The 21,969-nt window shown below is 40.9% G+C and overlaps 1 protein-coding gene across 3 annotated transcripts in view; it reads left to right on the top strand.

Moving 5' to 3' along the window:
• The window catches only part of med30 (mediator complex subunit 30), a 48,805-nt gene that overhangs the window by 11,976 nt on the left and 14,860 nt on the right, over positions 1 to 21,969 (top strand). Inside the window, exons 4-5 of one of the 3 annotated variants that reach the window (XM_042507234.2) lie at positions 744 to 851; positions 3,923 to 5,019. The exons of 1 other annotated variant lie outside the window; for it this stretch is intronic. In XM_042507234.2, coding sequence (XP_042363168.2) covers positions 744 to 851; positions 3,923 to 4,108 — 294 coding nt within the window. In that variant the 3' untranslated portion in view covers positions 4,109 to 5,019. Of the gene's footprint in view, positions 1 to 743; positions 852 to 3,922; positions 5,020 to 21,969 lie in introns of those variants that run through there. One more of the 3 variants, XM_042507235.2, reaches the window with a different exon arrangement.

The following is a 21,969-nucleotide window of genomic DNA, read 5'->3' on the forward strand; positions in this document are numbered from 1 at the left end:
ATACATGTTTCTAGGATTTTAGGATGTTTCTGGGGTTTTGGGACGTTCCTTGGATTTCAGCACATTTCTTGGATTTTAGGAAGTTTTCTAAGATTTTAAGATGTTTCTTGGATTTCTCGACATTTTTAGGATTTTAGTACATTTCTAGGACTTTGGGACATGTCTAGGATTTTGAGACATTTCTCAGATGGTAGGACGTTTCTTACATTTTCAGACATTCCTTGGATTTTAGGACATTCCTTGGATTTTAGGGCATTTCTAAGATTTGGGGCATTTCTAGGATTTTAGGACATTTCTAGGATTTTGGCACTATTCTAGGATTGTGGTACTTTTCTTGGATATTAGAACTGTAGGGGCTTAGCTAAGACCTTTGTTAGGGGGTGCGGCGGACCTCCAATTGCACCTTTTTTACTAAACAAGCTCTATTTTTATGCTGTTTTATGGCACTTTATGTATACGAAAAGTGCAAAACAATTCCGAGTGTGAATCACTTTATTTTTATTGTGAATTAGAAAATGGTTGGGGGGCCGCCTGGCACCCTATCGGGGGTCAGATTTCGCCTGTGGGCCGTATGTTGAGTATCACTGGTGTAGAATCTATATGTACTGTCTGTGTTACTGTAATTGATAAACCTAATGCAATCTAAATCAGTTGAATATGTCAGCATTTTGGAAAGTGATCCTCATCTATTTGTCTTGCCTACAGTAAATAGCCAGATATTTCTTGTTTACTGTCCCTTCCAGCAACTGATACCCTTTGTGGAGGATGACAGCTCTAAACACGAGGATCGCTCGGCTGGCCAGAGCCGCCCCGCCACCGAGGAGAGGAGAGAAATCCTGGAGGTCAACAAGGTATTGTGTTCTGTATCTCAATAGTTCAGCACTGTTAGGGTTACAGGTTTGATTCCCAGCCAGCGGTAATGAAATGAGAAGGCAGAGCTAATAAAAGAAACAGGTTTACAAAGTGATATCATGAGATGGTATCACAGCTTAACATGATTTTATTTCAGTTAAGTTTCAGTTCACCTCTGAGATCCACAAAGCCTGCAAACATTTCAGATCTACCCGAGCTTGAGGGAAAACACTAAGTCTAATATCATCTTAATGATAAGAAATAATAATTAGGCACGAAATTCATTACGGATTAGTAATTTTACTCGCCATCATTAACCTGAAGCTTTAATAGTCCACTTCTCATTATTTGGACGGCAACTACCCAGGCTGTAAAGACGAGGTTTGTACAAAACAAAATTAAGAGGCTACACTTGATAAACTTTATTGTCTGCTGACAAAATTTGTGTGTTCAGAGGCGGCAATATGCTGGTGAGAAATGCTATTGTAATATCCACCGGACTTATTCTGATGTTCATGAGCTGGTTTGAGAAAAGGACACCTGCCTGCCTCTCCCACAGAGTTCATCGAGAGTCAGAAAGTGGCATGGCAGCAGGGGTGGATGAAGAGGATGTTGAATGCTCTGGATATTTTTGTGGTGAAATTTGTCTGTAATATAACATGGAGATTGGGCAGAGTAACTATAGACTGGTTGTCAGGGGTGGTGGTTCGCAGGAGGACTGGAGTATGTGCCCTCATTACCAATGTACCTTATGGTGGTGTGCTTGAAAGGGGACTTCTTTTGGTTGTTGAACCTCAGATTCAGGATCTGGTAATGAAACAGTAGCTGAGCATCATAGTTTGGTATCTTCAGGACTGTTTTTCTGCTTTTTGCCTATGATGTAGTTCTGTAGGCGTCATTAGACTTCTACCTCGGGCACTGAATTTTGCAGCAGAGTCCAAAGTAATTTGAATGAGAATCACCAAAATTAAGACTGCAGTCTGTCCGTGTCAGGTTGGGCCTGACTTGCTGCCCTGAGAAAGGGGTATTAAGTATCTTAGTGTCCTGTTCGGGAGTGACGGTAAAATGAAGTTAACAACCAGATTGGTGTGATTCCACCTGAATATTGTAGACTTCTGTGTTAAAAATGTGGCCTCAGCCTGAAGGTGAAGCTCTGACTTTACAGTTCACCTGTGTCTGAGCTGTCGTGTTTAGTGAATTTACACCACTGAGCACACATCCTAAAATTGTGAGAATGAATGGGTTTGTGTTTCCTGTATGCATATAAGGATTCGAATAATAGTGTAAGTGAGCCAATAAGAAACCTTTATAGTGTAAATATAATGCAGATATCACGGAAGATGAAGTGACCATTGTCTTCAAAGAGCTGATTTGAGAAAGATTTTAGCTGACGGTTGTTTTGGATATTAACAGAAGGAAAGAAGAGTTGACTTTCAGTTCTTGTGAGTGAGGTGTGCACTTCTGGAGTGGTTTAAAGTGGCGGACATCAAACACACCTAAGAGCTTTTTCAAATGTATTCACTGTCAGATATATTTTTTGCCCGGCTATGATAGAGAGGCTGTTTTATGACACTCTGAAGTGCATAGCAGAGAGCTTTTCTTCAGACTGACACGCCATGCTGTCAGTCAAAGTCTGAAAGTTTGTTGCAGAAAGATTTAATCCTGAGTCATGGCTCAGTTACATGCCACAGACAAACACGGTGAATTTTTGCATGGAGATCCATGAAAAGCTGATCTCTCTCAATGGTTAATTAAACATAATCCAACAAAAGAAAATAAAAAATAACATTATTGTGGAAAGAAACTAATCCTCACACTGCGAAATGTTCCAAGCATTTTAGTGTAATATTTGATTTTTAAAGTTATGAATCCTGCTTGATTTGGCAGCTTTCATGGTTATTGTGGCAATTGCAAGTGCGCTGTCAAAAATGCCAAAAAAAAAAGCGCCCAAAAATATTTGGTTTGGTTTTGTAGATGCATTTCTGTTGAACAGTTGATGTCAAAACTAACCTCGGGGACAAACAACATTGCATTTTTTGTGACTGCTTCACAATAAAAGCCATCCAGTGGTTTGCATGTTTTGAATGTGAAGCAGCATCAGTTAAAATCAAACTCACTCCCATGGCGTCATGAACAAACTCGTTCCCTGAAACAACGATGCCGAAGATAAGAACGCAAATGGAAAGCAACCAAATCCGACGCCATTCACTGCAATCTTAAGGAATTTATGAAAAACTACCAGATAGCAACAAAACAGGCAAGATCATCTTACTTCTCAAATGTAATTTTAAATCATCAAAACCCCAAAGTTCTTTTTAACGTCATCATCTATGTTCCTAATGGTCCGATCAATACAGCCCTGGATCCGAGAAATGCCCTTGCAGAAGAGTTTGCGGCTTATTTTACAGGGAAGATAGATAGCATTCAGTCCCAAATTTGACCTGATCAAAGAAATCTATCCATTGCCTGTAATAATCATGTCTCCCTCTCCCAGTTTCAATCCACTAACCTCTCAGATCTCAGTAAATTAGTCTCTCAAATGAATCCCTCTACCTCTCCTTTAGACACTATCCCCAATACGTTTTTAAAGCAGGTTTTCCCATCTGTCGGTCTTATTTGTCAGTTATTAACAGTGCACTGATTTCCGGCATCTTTCCAGTTAAACATGCTGTGATTCAGCCACTAATGAAAAAACCCAATCAGGATCCCCTTCTACTCAGTAATTACCACCCAATATCTAAACTTTCATTTTTTTCAAAGGTGTGAGAAGGTCATTTCAACTCAAATAATCTCTTTTATGAATAACATTAATATTTTTTGCAGTTTTCAGTCTGGTTTTAGAGCCCAACATAGCACTGAGACAGCCCTTATAAATGACTTCCGTTTGCAATGACTTACTTTTAACAGCCGACAGAGGTGAATGCTCAGCTTTTAGATTTGAGTGCAGCTTTTGACACTGTTGATCACTCTGTTCTCCTGCACCAACTTGAATCCTGAGTGGGTTTTAAGGGAACAGCACTGTAGTTGTTGAGTTCCTGCCTTTCTAACAGAACCTTCTCTGTCGTCTTAGAAACATCCAGCTCCTCTGTGTCTCCTTCCAAGTACGGGAGACCTCAAGGGTCCATTCTCGGCCCTCTGTTATTTTCCATTTATATGCTCCCCCTCTGTCACATCCCTCAGAACCATGGTATGTCCCATCGCTGTTATGTGTATGACACACAGCTATATGTCCCCCTCCAGTCCAGTAAGTCATTAGATAACCTTCTTACCTATATAAGTGATCAGTTGTTGGATGTCACATTTATTTTTTAAATTCAACAATGACAAAACTGAAATTTTAGCCATATGTCCAACTAACTCACTAACGCATCCTGATTCGCAGCAAACTTGGTTCCCTTTCTCTTAATTTGAAGCAAACTGTAAAAAGTCTTAGTATAATATTTGATGAAGAGCTTTGTTTTGATGCTCAAATAAAAAATGTTGTTCAGTCCTTCTTCTGCCAGCTTAAAAAGATGTCTCAAATTGGACAATTCTTGTCTTCCCCTGACTTGCACTAGGTAATACATGCTTTCATTTTTTCTCACCTTGACTACTGCGATGCACTTTATGCTGGTTTAAATCAGAGTTTCCGTCACCGACTCCAACTGGTCCAAAATGCTGCCACCTGAATTTTAACAGGCTCAGAAAAATTTGAACACATTACTTCCATTTCTGCAAATTTACACTGGCTGCCTATTTCCTACTGCATCAATTTTAAAATTTTAATGATCACTTTTAAAACAATGCATGGACATTCCCCAAATTACATTAAAGAATTATTGACCCCCTACTTACCCAGGCGCCCCCTCAGATCAATAGATACAACTCTTCTCGCGGTTCCCCGTTTACGGCGTGACAAAAGGTGATCGTGCCTTTGCCATCAGAGCCCCTAAACTCTTTGCCCACTGAAATCAGACCTGCCGCATCATTAGCATCTTTTAAATCACTCCTTAAGACTTTTTTTTTATTGGAAAGCTTTTGTGAGTAATGAATAGGTTGCTGTTGCTTTGTTTTATGGACCCCCTGTGGCCTTTGTACTTGATCACTGTGCAGTTACCTTTTTTTGTTTTGTTTGTTTGTTGTTCTTGTTGTTGTTTTCTGAAAAGAACTTTGTAACCTTGTCAAGAAAAGTGCAATAAAATAAAGTTCATTATAAGTTTATAGATGAAGTCCACTTTGCATTTGTAGTGAGTAAGTAGTAAGTAGGAGTGACGCTGGAATAGTTGACTATTCGACGATCATCACACTTGTAAGAAAACGTGGTTATGAGTAATAATTCATTTGGGCTATATGGGGCTGCTGAATGGCTGATTTTACATTTGATTGCTTGGTTTTTCCCAAAAAATCATTATATGTAAGCTCTTTTGATATAAATGTATTAATTGGCGCACTCACATGAGAACGTGGTTCTTGCTGAGCGCAAAATATTTTTTGAATTTATGACTGATTCTCTGTCAAAATCAGCGGGGTAGGCACGTAGAAATAGCCCTTTGCACCTTGCTGCTTGTCTCGATCTCTAACCAATCTCTTCCACTTCCTTTTAAAAGGCCACTGATAACAGATGATAAAACACCAAATTAAATAATTTGGTGTTTCAGCTTTTATCTGCTGTGGAAAAAATGGAAAGAGATGAGAATATGCATCAATAAGCAACAAACACAAGACAAAACATGATTTGACTGTTAGTTAAGGATAGGTGAGATTAGACAATTCCCATTCAGCTATGTAAATTCTTAATCAGGGACACCCCTAGTAGTAAGATGAGGACAAACAATTACATACAATGACAAACAGTTATGATGGACTACATGCATTTATCTTTTCTAATCAATTCTTTGTGCATATAAAAGCAATTTTAATCCAGCATTGTAATGGCAGACCCTGCCACTAACCATGAAAAATATGATATCGAGTGGGCTGAATATTGCGATATCATGTATAACTTTCTTTCAACTGGAAATTATGTCCTCAAAGGATAACTTTGTCAGTGTCTGTTTTCTCCAGCAAGATAAGTTTTCATACTGTTCATCTCACTTCAGTCATTTTTATTGCAGCCATATGTAACAAGTGGAGTGAAAAAGCAATGTATTGATACAATATTGCCACACAAAATACTGCAATATATGCTGTTTAAATTTTTTATCCTACTGGTGATAAATACATAACTACAGTCTACATAAGACTACAGAGTGTCAGTAGAAATCTGCACATTATTTATGTTTAATTTATTGTTAAAAAAGAAGACTTTTGGAAATAATTTAATATTTTTTGGTTAAACATGCCTTTTGTGAATTCTAGCAGTATACTGAAAGCAGAACTGAGTACACTTTAATATCTGTTTATTTATTGCAAGTGATGCAATATTCAACATTATTGCATATTTTCCTCAAATCGTGCAGTCCTAAAGGACATGATGATTTACATGTTGAGCAAATAAAAAGCAAAAATAAATATTTTAAGATGTTTTTAGTATTTCTGAACTGTCCACTGTCCCAGATGACACAGGTTCTCTGTACACTGACAAATGCTGCCCCTTGATATTTTGGCATTTGCCTTCACGGATTATTTTTGAGTCCGGGATTAGGTTAAATCTCTCCATGGGAAACGGGCCCATCAAGATGACATTAAAACGCTGTGTGCTAAAATCAGCCGTGGGTCGATGAAACGTAGATCCTGCGTAGATGCAGGTGAGGTATACAGCCAGAAGTCAGACACAATACCTCCCAGCACTTCCCATATCTCACCCCAGAGTACTGTAGTTATGGACAGTGGAGCGTGGCAAAGGTTCAGGTAAAACACATCATGCATTATTGAGGAGGCCTTTTTAGTTTGCTTCGTCTGTCACGGCTTTGTTTTGCTTGTGTGTATATTGAGTTTGAGAGAGCGAGAAAGCTTTTGTTCTTTCTTCAGAGAGAAAATATTGTGTTTGCATTTGCTTTCATACATGCTTTCAGCGTGTGCGCATGCTGCTGGCTGAGGCCCTTCTCTGTTTCCTCTCTTTGTATGTGCATTGCGCTGGCTTGGTACAGATTGTGCATGCCAAGCCGTCTGAGTGTGCTGCAATGATAATGGTCCAAGGTCAGGAGTGTCAGCAGCAGAGATGAGAATTGGTTATTTTTAAGAGCTCAGCACAGCTCCCCTGGCTGCTTTTAAATGTTAACACTACAGTGAAACATTGCAGTGAACCCTGTGCTCAACTGCACTCAGCCCCATCCAAAACAAACTGCATCGCCTTTTCACACAAACCCTCTATACCCGCAAACAGAACGGTTAGATTCTGCTGATACTGTGGTAGATTAATAACCGAGTGCTTAATCCAACTCTTTGAATGCGGACTGAAATACAGACATTTAAAAACATAACAGAAACAGTTTTTCTTCATGAGTTTCAGTGAAAGTGCATAAAATACTGCACTTGAAAGTGAAAGTAATTTTGTTCTATTAGAGACCCTGTGTATGGATGTGATAAATAACCTTGTTTATAATATGACCTTCCCCCTATGCAAAGCATCAGCATGCAAATTGAGTCCCGTCAAATGATCCAAGTATATAGAGATTGAGAAGACAGGCTACCGTAATACGCTGAGGGCAAACTTTCCTCACATTCTGCAAGACCTTATTATGCAGCGTATCTAAAAAACAGCTCATTATTCTGTACAGTGAGTGGATATTTTACTTATTTTGAAGTCAAAGATAAAGGATATGTTTATTTTGATTTTTAGCCACATCTCAGTTTTTAAACTTGTCTGTTTTGTCATCATCTACATCTTTGTGATTAGTCTTGATTTCATAAGAAAACAGGACTTATGAAGGGATGATTTCTGTTCGCTGTTCCTTTAAAGATATGACCTATAGAGTTTTGTTTATATATAGCTAACACCAAACATGTGTGTATCCTTGAGGCTTGACATAAATGTTGAATGCATTTCATTTCTCCAAACACATTTGCAAAGCTAATTTTTGAAACCGGCCTTACTTACATGCATGTTTACTAGCTTGCAGTCTTCTTCTTTACCCGTCTTGGTGATCTCAGTGCTGCTTTTTTTCTGCATTTCCACCACCCGTGGAGCAGTAGAATAATGTGAAACTGAATATCCTTTACCCACATGCACAAGAACAGACAAAATGAGGTTCCATACAAAAAAATGCCCCAAAACATGAACAGTGGTCAGAAACTACACATTAAAGACAGACTCAGAACCTGAATCCATGACCTCTATGAGCTGCAAACAGAGAATCTGCTCTGTATGTATTTTCTGAAAGCACCAATAGTCAGCCCTACAATATTGTTGCAATATCAATATTGAAATATTTAGTCAAAAATATTAATATTTGAATTATTCATTATCACTCAGCCCTACTCTGTATGCTTCACTAGATGGTGATGCTTCAGGTGGCAAACTGAAACTATGGTACTTCTTGGTCATTTGTTTGCAGAAGTTTTTGGCTTAGTTAGTTGTATAATGTACATCAAATATTTATTTTTTGCTAACTGACAGTGCAGAAACATATTTTTCCTCTTAGCTGTAATGCTGTTTATCAGTCTATTTTGTTTTGGTGTGAGATGCTGAGTATTTGCGATATCAGCCGTAGAGATGTCTGCCTTCTCTTGAATATAATGGAACTAGATGTCACTCAAATTATGGAGCTCAAAGAACCCAAAAAATACATTTTAAAAACTGTCTCTTTCCAGAAATCATGACCAGGTTACTCAAAATAATCCACAGACCTTGTTGTGAACAGTTTCATGTAGGAACTATTTTCCCTCTACCAAAGTACACCTGCTTACTGTATTACCCCACAGAAGGAGGCGTGTAGCTACTGTTAGCTCACTTAGCACGAGTGAGCTGTCGCACTGTCACAAGCACAAGCCTCTCGTTCATGAGTCGATGGCCTGGTAACCCTTTCATCTCACCAGCTGTAGGGTTAACAAAAAGAGCTGATATAAACACACCCACAGCCATCTGTGAACACAGTCACACTGCAGTGACCGCTTATTGCCATGGGTGCCACCAAAGAGGACAAAAAAGACATAGCTGATATTTTAACTTAAGTAATCTTTCAGATTGTTTCATTCACTTAGTGGCCAAATGGGGCTTCAGGCAGACAAATGATTGGCACACTTCCAACGTCTTATCACCTCATTTATCCACAATAACATGTCATTTTTAAGGTAGTTTTAACAATTGAGCTTCCTCCAGTTTGCCCATTTGACTTTTGATACCAAAACATCAACCATATATATAACCAAATAGGTTTTTAATGCACTTTTAAGCGGTTTAACTTGTGGACAGCATACCGGCATTTTTCTTATTGAGGCGATTTTCCCTCAGCACTGTTTATTTTGTTTGCATCACCAAACCATACCCAGAGGCTAAAACTTCAACTTATGCGAAACACATCTTTTCAATCTGGCTGCCGGATATCCAGCGTATGCCTCATGTGTTTGCAGCATATTTAGCTGTGATTTTGCCCGGGCTGCCCAGCTGCACATTAAGGCCGCAGTAAAGACAGCAAGCTTTGGGGAGTTAAAGCGGTTAGTCTGATCAGCAGAGTAGAGATGCAGCAGTACAGGGGAAGCAGATGTTTGTGTCCTGGCTACATCTGCTGCAGTCACTCCAGCCAGAGAGGATCGTTGTGGATGAGAGAGGGATGATTGGGAGGAGGGCGAGGTGGCAGGAAAGAGGAAGGGAGATACATAAAAGAGGGAGAAAAGGGTAGGAAGGGAACAAAATGGCAGAGATGTTAGCATGAAAAGGTTGATGGAGTGATAGATTTGTGAAAAAAAAAGAACAGAAAGCATCTGTTGAGTAAAAGGAGGGAGAGAAATGGACTGTTCAGGTGGGAAAGGTGTTTGAAGATGGATGGATGACCAGACAAATAGCTGTGTTGTCACACAGAGTAGACGTGCGAAGTGGAGGGTGAAGGACGAAGAGGACACTGAGAGAGACAAACAGGTAGCAAAAACGTTCGTGTGGTGGTTTTTTTATGTGAATTAAAATGTGTGGCAGAGAGTCGGGGGTGTGCGGGAGAGAAGAGACAGGTAAAAAGATTGATGAAAGAGTGGATTGACAGATGTGTAGACAGCCGTGGATTGTCAGAGTTAAGCCTTTCCCATTCAGATAGGGTCTTCAAAAGGAATAACAGAAGACTGATGAAATTCAGCTGCAGCAGGGAAAATGGGATGCCTTCTGTAACAGGATGCTGAGGGAGAGAAAGAAAAAGAGAAGATTGATGCATAAGTGAAAAGATAAGTCCAAGCATGCTCCAAACTCTCCAGCTGATATGTCACACTGGTTTAGGATTGCTAGGATCATATTTCCCGTCAGAAAAGTAGATTTTTTTTCTTTTTTTTTTTTTTGAAACGTTGACTTCTATCAAAATTTAAATTCACTCACTGCTGTAAATAAAGAAAAATGCATCTTCATGGGCAGGGCGTGATAGGCGGAGTGATAGGATGGCAGGGTAATAGGATTCTGAATCCGTGGACGGGGATTTTCGTACGCTCTGTTCTGAGTGAAATAACCTTGGAGCAGACACCACCCTTGTTACCATTTGACAGAAGAGAGTGATCTGAAGAGACCATTGAAGTGTGTGTTCTGAGCTCACAAGAGGGAATAATGGAAAGAAGTGTTGGCCCAACCCTAAATGTTCTTACTATCCAATCCCTGCTTAAGCCTGATTCATGGTTGAGCGCTCAACACCTTTGATGAGCGTCGCTCAACAGAAATGAGCATTTTTGACAGAAAAAAGAAAGTCGCTTGATAATTTCCTTTCATGTTGCACACCTGGAAATTTTGTCCTGGACTTCATATTTTGTCAATAATGTGATTAACAGTGTATAGGGATGTCCCAATCTGTTCTTAAAGAAGTATCGTGGCTTCAGTCCTGCCAACACTCACGATTTACATGTTTAACCCTTTCCTCTGTCCTGCTCCCAATTGGTTATTACTTCTGCTAATCTCCTGATTTCGTAGTGATCTGACTAAAATCACGGTTTCATGGTTGCTTTGATGTGTCCAGACTGTTGGATATGTGTCGTGATACCTGGCAACCCAACCTAAATGTCCCAGCCAGACGTGCGTCACTGTGCAACCCCAAAACAATCACCAGGCTCTGCATCCTTGTATTTATTGTATTCATTTGTGATGTAAGGTTATTTGGGGGTAGGGACGTTGCAAGTGGGCCTTTCCAACCGATACCCCAGAAGATCTCCCTCATTTTCACAGCCCAGTTGGCAGGTATGGGGCAGATAATGGCATTTTATATTTTATAACTTTTATTTAAAGTTATCCGGATTGGCTTTATTCTTATAGAGCCTGATCAGATCCTTTGTTTTACGTCAGCTGTCACACAGGTGTTTTTATTGGCAAAGGTGTAATGCACAGTGATGCAGAGTGCAACCGTTGTTAACTCTACAACTCTGCCTCTCTCCTCCGCTCTGCTCCCCTCCCATGGTGAAAAACTTGCATGCCATAAATGACAGAAAAATGCCGCGTTTATTTATGTTCTCTCCCGAAGTTATGAGCACTCGTTTCAGCTCAGTGTGTGTCTCTCTTTTGCTTTGCTGTCATCTCTGGTGCATCGTTTTTCACTTCGGACAGAGAGACAGACAGCAGTCTGTCCTCCTCAACACGACATTGGACGTGCAATAAAAGCCTAGCAAGCAAAGTAACTGTCAGAGTAGGCTCATTAATTAATGGTATCTGTGCAAAAGATGTACAAACGACAAAACTAAACACTCAATAGAAAAATAGTTCATTCAGGTAATAAAGGCCTCATTGAAACAACAAAGGAGAATCTGCTCTTAAAGGGACAAAGAAATTCACTTGAGACAGCGACAAGGATAAAAAGATTAAAGAAAGGGTTATTGTTGTTACTTTATACTTCTAGTCTGGCTTTTCAATTGCCATGCATATACTTTGGACTGATTTGAATAACTTTAAAGAAGCCTACATGAAGTGCTCTGTGCAGCTGTAATAGGAAAATAGAAGTATCAGATTGGGACCTGATATCAGCAGATATTCAAAATTAAATGGCTCAGATCGGGATCAAGGGCAAAAAACTTGATTGGGACATTACTAATAGTGTAACCAATGTTGCCATGGAAATAGTAGTTTTTAATCCATACTAACGCCGACCTGCATTCAGCGTCTCTGTCCACAGAAGCAGCCGTCTGTCAGCAGCTGCTCCGGAGGACTTAAGAGGACAGCTGCAGGCCAAACTGCCGTCACCGGGCCGACTGACAGCAGATTTACTGAGTCAATATATTTATAATGTCAGCTCCACACAAGGAAATTAAAAGTTTTTGTATTTATTGACTCATTAAGTTATATTTATGTGATTTAAACAGCTGTTTATGCAGATAACTCTTTACTAAATGCAGACTCAGAGCATGAAAAAGCGTAGAAATAGGAAATAGTTTCTTTATCTACACACAACTAGGTCTGTAGATTATCTTGAGTAACGGGGTCATGACGTTATCATGAGAGTTTTTCACATGCATTGTTTTGGCATTTTGAGCACCAAAAGCCAAGTGCCATCTAGTCCCATTATACTGGAGAGAAAGCAGACATCTCTGTGGCTAATATCTCCAACACTCTGCAACTCACACCACAACGATCTAGTGTGATAAATAGCAAAACATATGTTTTTGATTTTTGGGTGAACTGTGCCTTTAAAGAATGCACTCTTGAAAATATGTGTCTCTTTAGGCGCGGATATCCCCTAAAGAATACGATAACCTTTTAAATGCCACCAAGATTGTCAATAAAATCAGTGAAATTAACTAGTGGGACTCTAACGTGCGGTGGAAATACACTATTGATTGCTGGAGAGTAATTAGGGATGTTCCTTTTGCCGTTAATGCTGCAATTGGGATTATTTTCCCTATAGATTAATCTGTAGATTGTTATATCGATTAATTGTTTGGTCAGAGAGCCAAAGGAGATTTCGATCAACAGTCTAAAACTTCAGTGATTCAATTTATCACCATAGAAGCATTCGAAAACTAGAAAATATTCATAGTTAAAAAGCAGGAAGGGTGATTTTATTTATTTATTGTTTTTAGATCTATTTTATTTTGAAATAATGACAAACAATTCATTGATTATCAAAATTAATGTCATTTTTGTCAATTGGCCAATCAAGTTATTGGCAGGTTCCCGTCCAAATGTAGTGCAAATTTTGACAGAATTTCCAGAAAATCAGCAAGTTAAAAATTAATTGATTTACAACTGTTAAATTAGGATTTGGGCACTTGGAAATAAACAGAGGTTAGCACTAATTCTCAAGTCATGTGCCATAAAAAACAAAAACAACAGAAAAACAACCGTGAGGGCGCCTAAAGGGTGGGTGGGTGCAGTGGTGGATGGGTCCATCAAACCCCATCCCTTTTACGCAATAATTCTGTGTTCGCTTCCATCTGAGTGTGATGATTTTTTTCTGCTTACCATGTGCCTCCTTCCTATTCCTAACCATCCATGTCCTCGTTGCCTAAACCCATCCACCTGTGCCAGCATGCGGGTTTGTTGATGTCCCATTTGCTTTTGGTGTGTAAACATAACCATGTGTAGCGTAATCCCACCATGTGTTGACATCATGGTAACAGCATCTCAGAACGTCAACAGCAGACGCAGAAGGATACTTAGAACGTAATATGTAGACATGGAAGTCCACTGCAAAGTGATATGAGTATGTTTTAGTACAGGACTATTTTGGTACAAATATTTAGTTGCCAGTGCCTTTAGAAATAAAATCCACCCACATTTGGTGCTAGAAGGGTGTTAGTTTCAGACCCCGAAGGGGCGGTTGAGAAGTTCGTCTCACTGAAAGTCAGAAAAGTAGTGACCCCAACAGTTGCTGTAACCGTCTCTTCAGCCCAGTTTCCTCCCATTAACCAGAACCCCAAGCCATAATCCTACCTCGGTTAAAGCCCAAAGCCCACCCCCCAATTTGATGGCGTTGAACAGGTAGTAGAAGTAAAGATCAGCGTGGGATGGAGTGTTGGTGGAATGGCTGGAGGAGAGGCAGATAAATGACTCCTTCATGGTAATGTCTGGCTGCTTTATGGGGTGTCCTGGCTGTGAGTGATAGCCTTGCTCTCGTTATCTGTCGATTGGGGTAATTGCTGTTTGTCGGAGTCTGGCTGACGGATGGTGATGCAATCTGCCCAGCGTTGGAGGGGGAGGAGGGGGGAGGCATCTCTCTCATCACTCTCCACAAGTGTCTTTACCAGGCAGCATACTGTGTGTGACAATATGTATTTAAATGTGAATGTTCCCCATGTAGATGTGTTAATGTGATCGTCCACCTCTTTGTCCTTGTTGCCGCTATACAACACTCCTATATTGTGTCATGCGCTCACTCTCATGCATGTCGTATGTGGGGACTTGAGTGTGTGTGTGTGTGTGATGAAGCACAGTTTATTTGAGCATGTGTGAAAGTCAACAGTGTTTGCATAAATGTTTAAGATGCATTAGCCATAATTCATTGGTGCCTAATGGGTTGCGATTGCTCAATCTCTGTGCTGCAGACCTCTGGTGCTGTAGAATGTGATTGTGCATATCAATTCAGGGTCCCCAGTCATCCACACTGTTTCTGCTCCAATAAAAATAAGACCACAATTCTGTGGCACCCAAGTGACCACAAATTACAGCCCTAATGAATATCCTACATTACTGGTCACACGCCAATTAATGAGGGAAAACAAAAAATATGACAAGTAAATTCGCCAGCAGAATTTTGCACGGAGCGCTTAATTTGGATGGCGGTTTCTGTTCCATTTTCGACCAGCTGTCTGCAGCGAGTGGCGTCCAAGTTGGTGGGAATCAGCCTCCTTCCTGCCTGCCTGACTGACTGATTGACTGGCTGGCTGTCTGGCTGAGTGACGGTGCGTTTTGCAGAATGGGGGAAGGATGATTCATAGCGGCTCTCCGGACTACTTGATAATCATTCCATCTGGGGCGTGGGACAGGCTGTCTTGTCATCCGCACATCACTCATCGTTTGTTCTCTTCATACGTCGCTTGTCCGCTCCATCTCGCCATCCTTCTATCTGTCCCAGGGGGGCCTTGGTGATGACCCTCCACCCTGGTAGGGAGGTTGTAATGCCAGACCTGTGCGACATGGCAAACCCCCGCCGTTTTCTCCCTGCCCCACCCTTCTGCTGCAGCCTGCCACTGCCACTCGCCTCGCGTTTGATTTAATACCAGCCTAAGTGTGAATAAATTCCTGTCACAGCCCATTAAGGAGGCCTTGGAGAGATCTGGCCTGTTATTAATTCTCCACAGCTCCTCTCTTTCTCTCCCCTCTTTTAGTTACTATCTCTCACACTCTGCTGCTCTCTCTCCTGTGCCCCTTCACCCTCCTCCTCCTCCCTCCCTCACTGCACACTTCTTGCTTTTTTAATACCCTGTTAATTACCGCGTCTGTCCTCTTTATTCAAATGAGAAAGGGAGAAATTAAAAGCAGGAGGATGTTTGTAATTTCAAATAGAAAAGCCATCCACTGTCTGGCTTTGCTCTGCTCTCCAGACCTGTGCGAGCTCGCTGCCGGCTCGGCGTGTATATAATGAATTCCAGTGGCACTGGCGGTTAGTTTTATCTGAAGAGCAGGCGGGGAGTCTGCCGAGGCCTGATGATAAACAAACGCAACCTCCTAACTGTAATAAGACCGGGAGAGAGGGATGCAGCTTGGTTGGCAGATGCTCTCTCTCTGTCTCATTCCATCTCTCGCTTTGCTCTCTGATTCCCTGCCTCCCTTATTCATTCTGTTTGTCTTCTCTCAGTTTGTCTTTCTTTCCACTCCCACAGACGTTACCCCCCTGCTGTGCTCCACTTCCTATCCCTTCCCATCCTCCTTATACCTCCCATTCTTGCATCCCTCTTTCTCTCCATCGCTCTCTTCCTATCTCCCACTGCTATGTTCAGGCTCCAGAATTAGTAGTCTGTGCACAGCAGGTGGCTGTACCTCTGTCTTATTAGCAGCCTCATATGTGGCCCATTAGAGGCTCCCTGTATGCCAAGGGCTTTTTAATTGTTTTGCGGGGGTCAGAGGGGCAGTGTAGCCGCAAAGCTCTTGCGGAGGAGGTATCAGAGCTCGTTTTTTCTTTTTTGGGGGAGGGGGGGGATACATGTTTTCTGAGTATTTTGCTGCATTTAGTGTCAAGTGCAACCCCAATTATTTCTGCTTTGTGTTCCAGTGTTTAAGGGCTATGTAAGCAATTAGGTTTTTTTAAACCATTGTGTGACTGCAGCGGCATTTAGGACTATTGTTTACATGAACGGAGGGTGTGATGTAAGTTGCTGTGTGCTCAGGCTGTGTTGTGCACATAATGCAGTTTAGGTAGGTCACTTGTGTAACATAAGTAAAAGGCACATCAAGGCAAGCTTTATATTTTCCTGATGCTTTGGGGACTGTTATAAAGAGGAGAATAAATGTAGGATGTAGACGTGTATACACATCAAACTGAGGTGAATTCATATAAAAGACCAAAGGTTTCAGAAAAGAGAGATGTTTTTAATTTAGTTATAAAGGAGGCTGAGCCTGGTGCCCTTGCGGGACATCAGGTATCCGACGGGAGCAAAAGCAGTTTTGCCTGGTCACGAGTTTGCACAGTATGGAAGCCACTGTCTGCACATTTCTGTTGAATACTTTTTCAAGGCTACAAATCTTCAAATTTTACATTTTTGAAAGGGTTCAAAGCTTTATCAAGGTTTATCAACAATACATGTATTTATTGCAGCCTGGCACAAAATCGAACATAAATGAAAATGAAACTACATTTGGCTTGTAACAGACTTGGAAAGACTTTTTCTGCATGATTTTGATGATAACTTGAGGCCCCTACAGACTGGTTAAGATGAGTGAGGAGTCAGCAGTCAATGACAGCATGAAACAGTCAATAAAACAGGTTTTTCAACTTTTCAATTGTGAAGAGGTCCTTGAGCATACAGTCATAAATGTGCACCTGAACTAACAGACTGACTGATCCATTTGTATGTGAGATTAGCTGCTGACAGACAGATACGCACAGGATCTACTATGTCACAGTTTAAGATATGTGCAGGACAAGGCTGAAGATACACAGAGGTTAGAGGACTAATTCAGCATCCTGATGGCCTGAGAAAAGAAGCCTTTCCTTACTCTCTCGTTGGCTTCAAAGAAAATATAAAAATAATCACACATACTGTAATAAACACTGGGGCAGAGCTTACTTTTAAAACAGATTCTTACATATAAATAAAGATTACCTTTAGTATGCACTGGTGCTCTCAAGCAACGTTCAACTACATGCTGGAGAGGAAAAAATATACTACAGCAGGTCAGCAGACTCACCAGAATCCAACATATATGAAGTCTTTTTATTATTTTTTTCTCATTTTCTACTCTCAATATTACTTATATATCCTATGTGGAAGATAGTGGCTGAAACATAGAGCTTTATATTGACGTTGCCATGGTAGTGGATGTGGTGCAGCAGATGTAGAAGTGGTGGGATTGTGGAGTGGAGTGCCTGAAACGTTCTCCATCTTCTTCTTCACTCCTTGCACAATCTGGAGTCCAACTCTATGTGGAGGAGCTCGGGGTCTCTGGCTTCTCTCCAGGTCTCATCCAGGGATGTACCACCTCCACTGGTGCAGTGTCAGCCAGAACTGCATGCTCACCTTTGTATGTATCTGCAGTGGCTCTCAGCCAAGACATTGTTTTAAATTCAATGCGTCCTGTGGAGTTTCAGTGGAAGCAAATGCTGTTTTGTTAAGCCTAGTCGAGACAAAAGATTCACAACAAGAAGAAACTGTTAAAAAAAGCTGCAGTGATATGAACTGGCATGTCTCAGCTTGAATCGAGCCTTCTGATGCCGTCACCTGTGACTCAGCTTGTCCAGTCACCAGTGGCTGGTTTCAGAACATAAGGCACATCACCTGTTTCACCAGCCAGTCAGGTTGTAGTAAAGTCAGCTGGTCAAACAGTGCACAGCATGCCAGTTTGCTGTGGCATTCTCCGACATGCGGCGGTCATTTGTGGTTCGTTGGTTTCAGACGGTGGGTTACTGCTGCTGCTGCGTTTTTTGAATATGTGTGCGCATATTGCACACAAATATTCAAACGTTTTAAAAAGTGACTCTTGCAGTTGTTACTTGTAGCAGGGTTTTCAACATATTCATTTGTGGCAGCCCGCCACGATTAAATCATCTGCTGCCACGTTTTGATTTCCTATTTTTGGAGTTGGACCGTTCGTTAGGAGCGTTGCTGGAATATATATACCTTTTAGTTAAACATTGAACCACATTCTCAGAGCGTAGATTCTACTCTGGGCACAGACTTGATAGCAGAACAGCTGCTTCCTTCATCCATCGATCTGATCTGTATGTCGTGCAGAGTCATTGCTTTGTCTGGTTGCATTGGCGTAAACTGGCTGGTTTTCAGAATGTTGCAAGTTTCAGCTCTTCTTGTCACCAATCTATGGTGTGAACAGGGCTTTGAACTTCAATGACTCTTGCCTAAACACGACATGTGTCTGTGAATTTCAGTAAGCATGTTGCAAAGTCAAACACCCTACGAATTGCTAGTCCAGTGAAAACAATGTCACCTCTGTATTGGTGCAAAATATGGTGCCAACCTATGACGCTGTTGAAGTGTACAGCTGAATGTTTTTGGACAGAACTCACATTGTAAGATAATATAATTCTTTTTTAGTCCCACAATGGAGAAATTTGCATTGTTACAACAGCAAAGGGATATCAAAGCAAGGTATGAACAAGATAAATAGAGCAAAAAGAACAATATAAATAGTAAAAAAACCAAACGAAAAACTAGAAATAGACATAGAGCAAAAAAAAATAAAAAAATAAAAAATAGAAATAGAGCAAAACAACAATATAAAAAGTAAAAAAAACAGGATTCAAAACTCAAAGTAAGAAGAATATATACACCAATTGCACCTGGAAAAATAATTGCACATTGTTATAAATTGCAGGTTAGTTTTAGTCCAGTTGATGTGCATAGTACATATTACATATTTAGCGTGCAGCTGCAGGCACCAGACCGTGACCCCTTTACTGTGACGGTATGGTACAAATTCACAATCTGCCCTGGACCTGGTAGATAACGGGTATTTGTTTTGTAGTCTAAATGGTGGGTAGCTTGAATGCGCAGTCCAAATCATCCAAGTTCAGGATTCAGCATTGAGCAAAATAGTATAATATCAGAATAATGAAATCAGGGAGTAAAGAATAAACGACAACAAGCTTTGTTGTGTGCTGTGTAAGGGATGTGAATGAGGTGCATTTGTTTCCAGATTTAGCTGTGGTCAGGCTTTGTTGTCACAAGTTGATTGAGGATCCTATTTTTTATGTTTTTGATGCATTATGTAAAGCACTTTGAATTGCCTTTATGTATGAAATGTGCTATACAAATAAACTTGCCTCGCCTGTGATGTGACTGCCAAAGGGCATGTTACATCAGCTGAAAGCCCGCTATGTTTTTTTGCGTCAGAACCTGTCATCACTTTTCATTCTGCCTTTTTTATTTAGTAAAGGGAAAGCTGCTTGCTCAGGTGTTGGCAGGAATATTTACATTTGAACTTGAGAAACTGCTTTGTGTGTAGGTGAAGCACAAGTAACATGCTTGTTCTCTTTTCAACCTTGTGCTCAAACATCTCCTGCGAGAGGATTGGAGGCTTTAAATTGGAATTATCCCTCTTTTATCTCTCCAGAAATCTGCCTGCCTGTCTCTTTTTCCTCTTCCCACCTACAGTACCGCTGCCTTCACTCTTAAAACGGTAGAGGTAATTAGAACCAATATTACTTCGCTGGAGAGGTGCCATAGGGGAGCTGATTTTAAGTGTGTGAGTGATTGTGCCAATTTAACACATCACTGAGTCACAAGATGCTTTTTGACATCTGAATACTGTTGTTGGCACCTTAAATCACAGGGTTTTTTATTCAACCTCATAGGAAGTCTCCACTGCCCATTAAAAACCCCTTGAAGTATCATGTTTACTCAGAGTGTGAGAGGAGGTGTTCAGCTTGGCCTCAGATGATATAAGCTCCTGACAAACATCTCAGAGAGATGAAAGAAAAGACGTCCTGTCTGCTCTGAGATTGAGACGGCGGGATATTGCTCTCCAAATGCTGGCTTCAAGCTCTCAACGCTCACACATACAAATGCTCAAGACATGCACAATCATACCTACAGCACACACAGATAAACAAATACACACACACACTTGAAACACTCACACATCATCTGCTCCAGTCTGCAGATCAGCCCTTCACTCTCTGCAGCTACTTTCAACCTGGGCCCTGCTCCCCCCTTTACCCCCTGCCATAAGACAGCTAGTTAGCAGCACAGATGTCAAAAAGGAAAACACCTCTAATTAAACCGAGTGAGCAGGAAGCCTTAGCCGTTTGACACTGTTTCATGCTGACTGATGCAGAATGGAACTTGTTACTCGAGTCTGACTGATGTATCTATAAGCTAATGTTATTGGCAAATGGTATTGCAAACAGTAATTGCACCACAGCTGCATTTTAAGGCATTTTTATTTTATTTGCTTGTATTTATAACAATTTAGATATATTCATTAAAGACAAATCAGTTAAAGTATTAAGCCAGTCAGGTATATGTTCTAAGTGTTGCATTTATAGTTTGCAGTGAGAATGATCAGTTTGTCCATTTTTCCAATCACTATTTCAATAATTTCTCTTTTTATTTTCTTAATTTATGGGCGGCACAGTGGCGTCGGGGTTAGCACTGTTGCCTCACAGCAAGAGGGTCTCTGGTTCAAAACCCAGCTGGAGCACAGTTCGGTCCGCGGGGGCCCTTCTGTGCGGAGTCTGCATGTTCTCCCCGTGTCTGTGTGGGTTCTCTCCGGGGTCTCCGGCTTCCTCCCACAGTCCAAAGACATGCAGCTCAGGCTGATTGGTGACTCTAAATAGCTCTTAGGTGTGACTGTGAGCATGTATGGTTGTCTGTCTATATGTGTTGGCCCTGCGATAGTCTGGCAACCTATCCAGGGTGTACCCCACCTTCCACCCAATGACAGCTGGGATTGGCTCCAGTACATTTGGTTGTGGTTAAGAAAAAATCATATTTTGTCAAAAAATACCCAGTTTTGATGGCACAATAACAGCTGAAATTGCCGCTGTCTCACTAAAAAACACAGTGTTGTTGTTTGTTGGTTTCGAACAGTGGTCTGCAGCTTGACAGCTGTCTCACCAAGGTGTTTTACTGTCCACCATCTCCTCTATCTCCTGATGAGAAACTATACACTTATACATGCAATCAGAACTGCAACATTTAAGGATCATTGTGATACATATGAAATGTGCAAATATAATATTTTCCTCTGGCTCAACTGTATTTCCTGCATCATGCCCTGTAGGTTTTTTAAAATTCTTTGAAAGCCAAATTTGCAGGACAATGGCAAAGATATTTTTGAATGGGGTGCCGAAAAGGGAACAGATGTTGCAAGTGTTTAATAGCAGAATACTGGCAGAAATATCGAATCAGTTTGTTTTTTTCCCCCTACTCTCTCCTATTGATATGTTTTTTGGCCTTACAAAAATCCCATATTTTGGGGGCTCTACCTGTAACTGAGGGGTATGTCTGTGCTTTAAGCGATCATGCATATGCAGTCAACACATTTTGAGACCCAGAAGGTCGTGATTTGAATTTCATTCTCCTTATCAGTCCCAAAGCTGCTGTAGCTAATCTGCTGCTCTGTACAAATTAACCCTTTTGCTCTCCTGAACTAAGTATGAACTTAGATATGCAGTCGGGCTGAAGAGCTTATTGTATGTAAAGAAGGTAATTACTGTGACTTTTGCAGTGAAAAAGACATATTCTTGGTTTAATATGTCATTTAGCCGCCGCCCAGTAAACACAGCTGTATTTCTTGGGTTCTGCTCTGATGTGCAATTTTGCTGATGGTTAAGTCGCTTGCATGGCTGCCCATCATTGGTTTTAAAGCAACAGCACTCCAACCTCCTTGCCCCTCATTTATTATCACTGGGAACCAAATCACAAAGGAAAGCGCAATCGATGGGGCTACCTGGCAGAGACTCAAGTGCTTAG

Source organism: Plectropomus leopardus, chromosome 17 (genome assembly GCF_026936395.1).
Source record: "Plectropomus leopardus strain MGB_pleo_1.0 chromosome 17, ASM2693639v1, whole genome shotgun sequence".
Taxonomy (NCBI): domain Eukaryota; kingdom Metazoa; phylum Chordata; class Actinopteri; order Perciformes; family Serranidae; genus Plectropomus; species Plectropomus leopardus.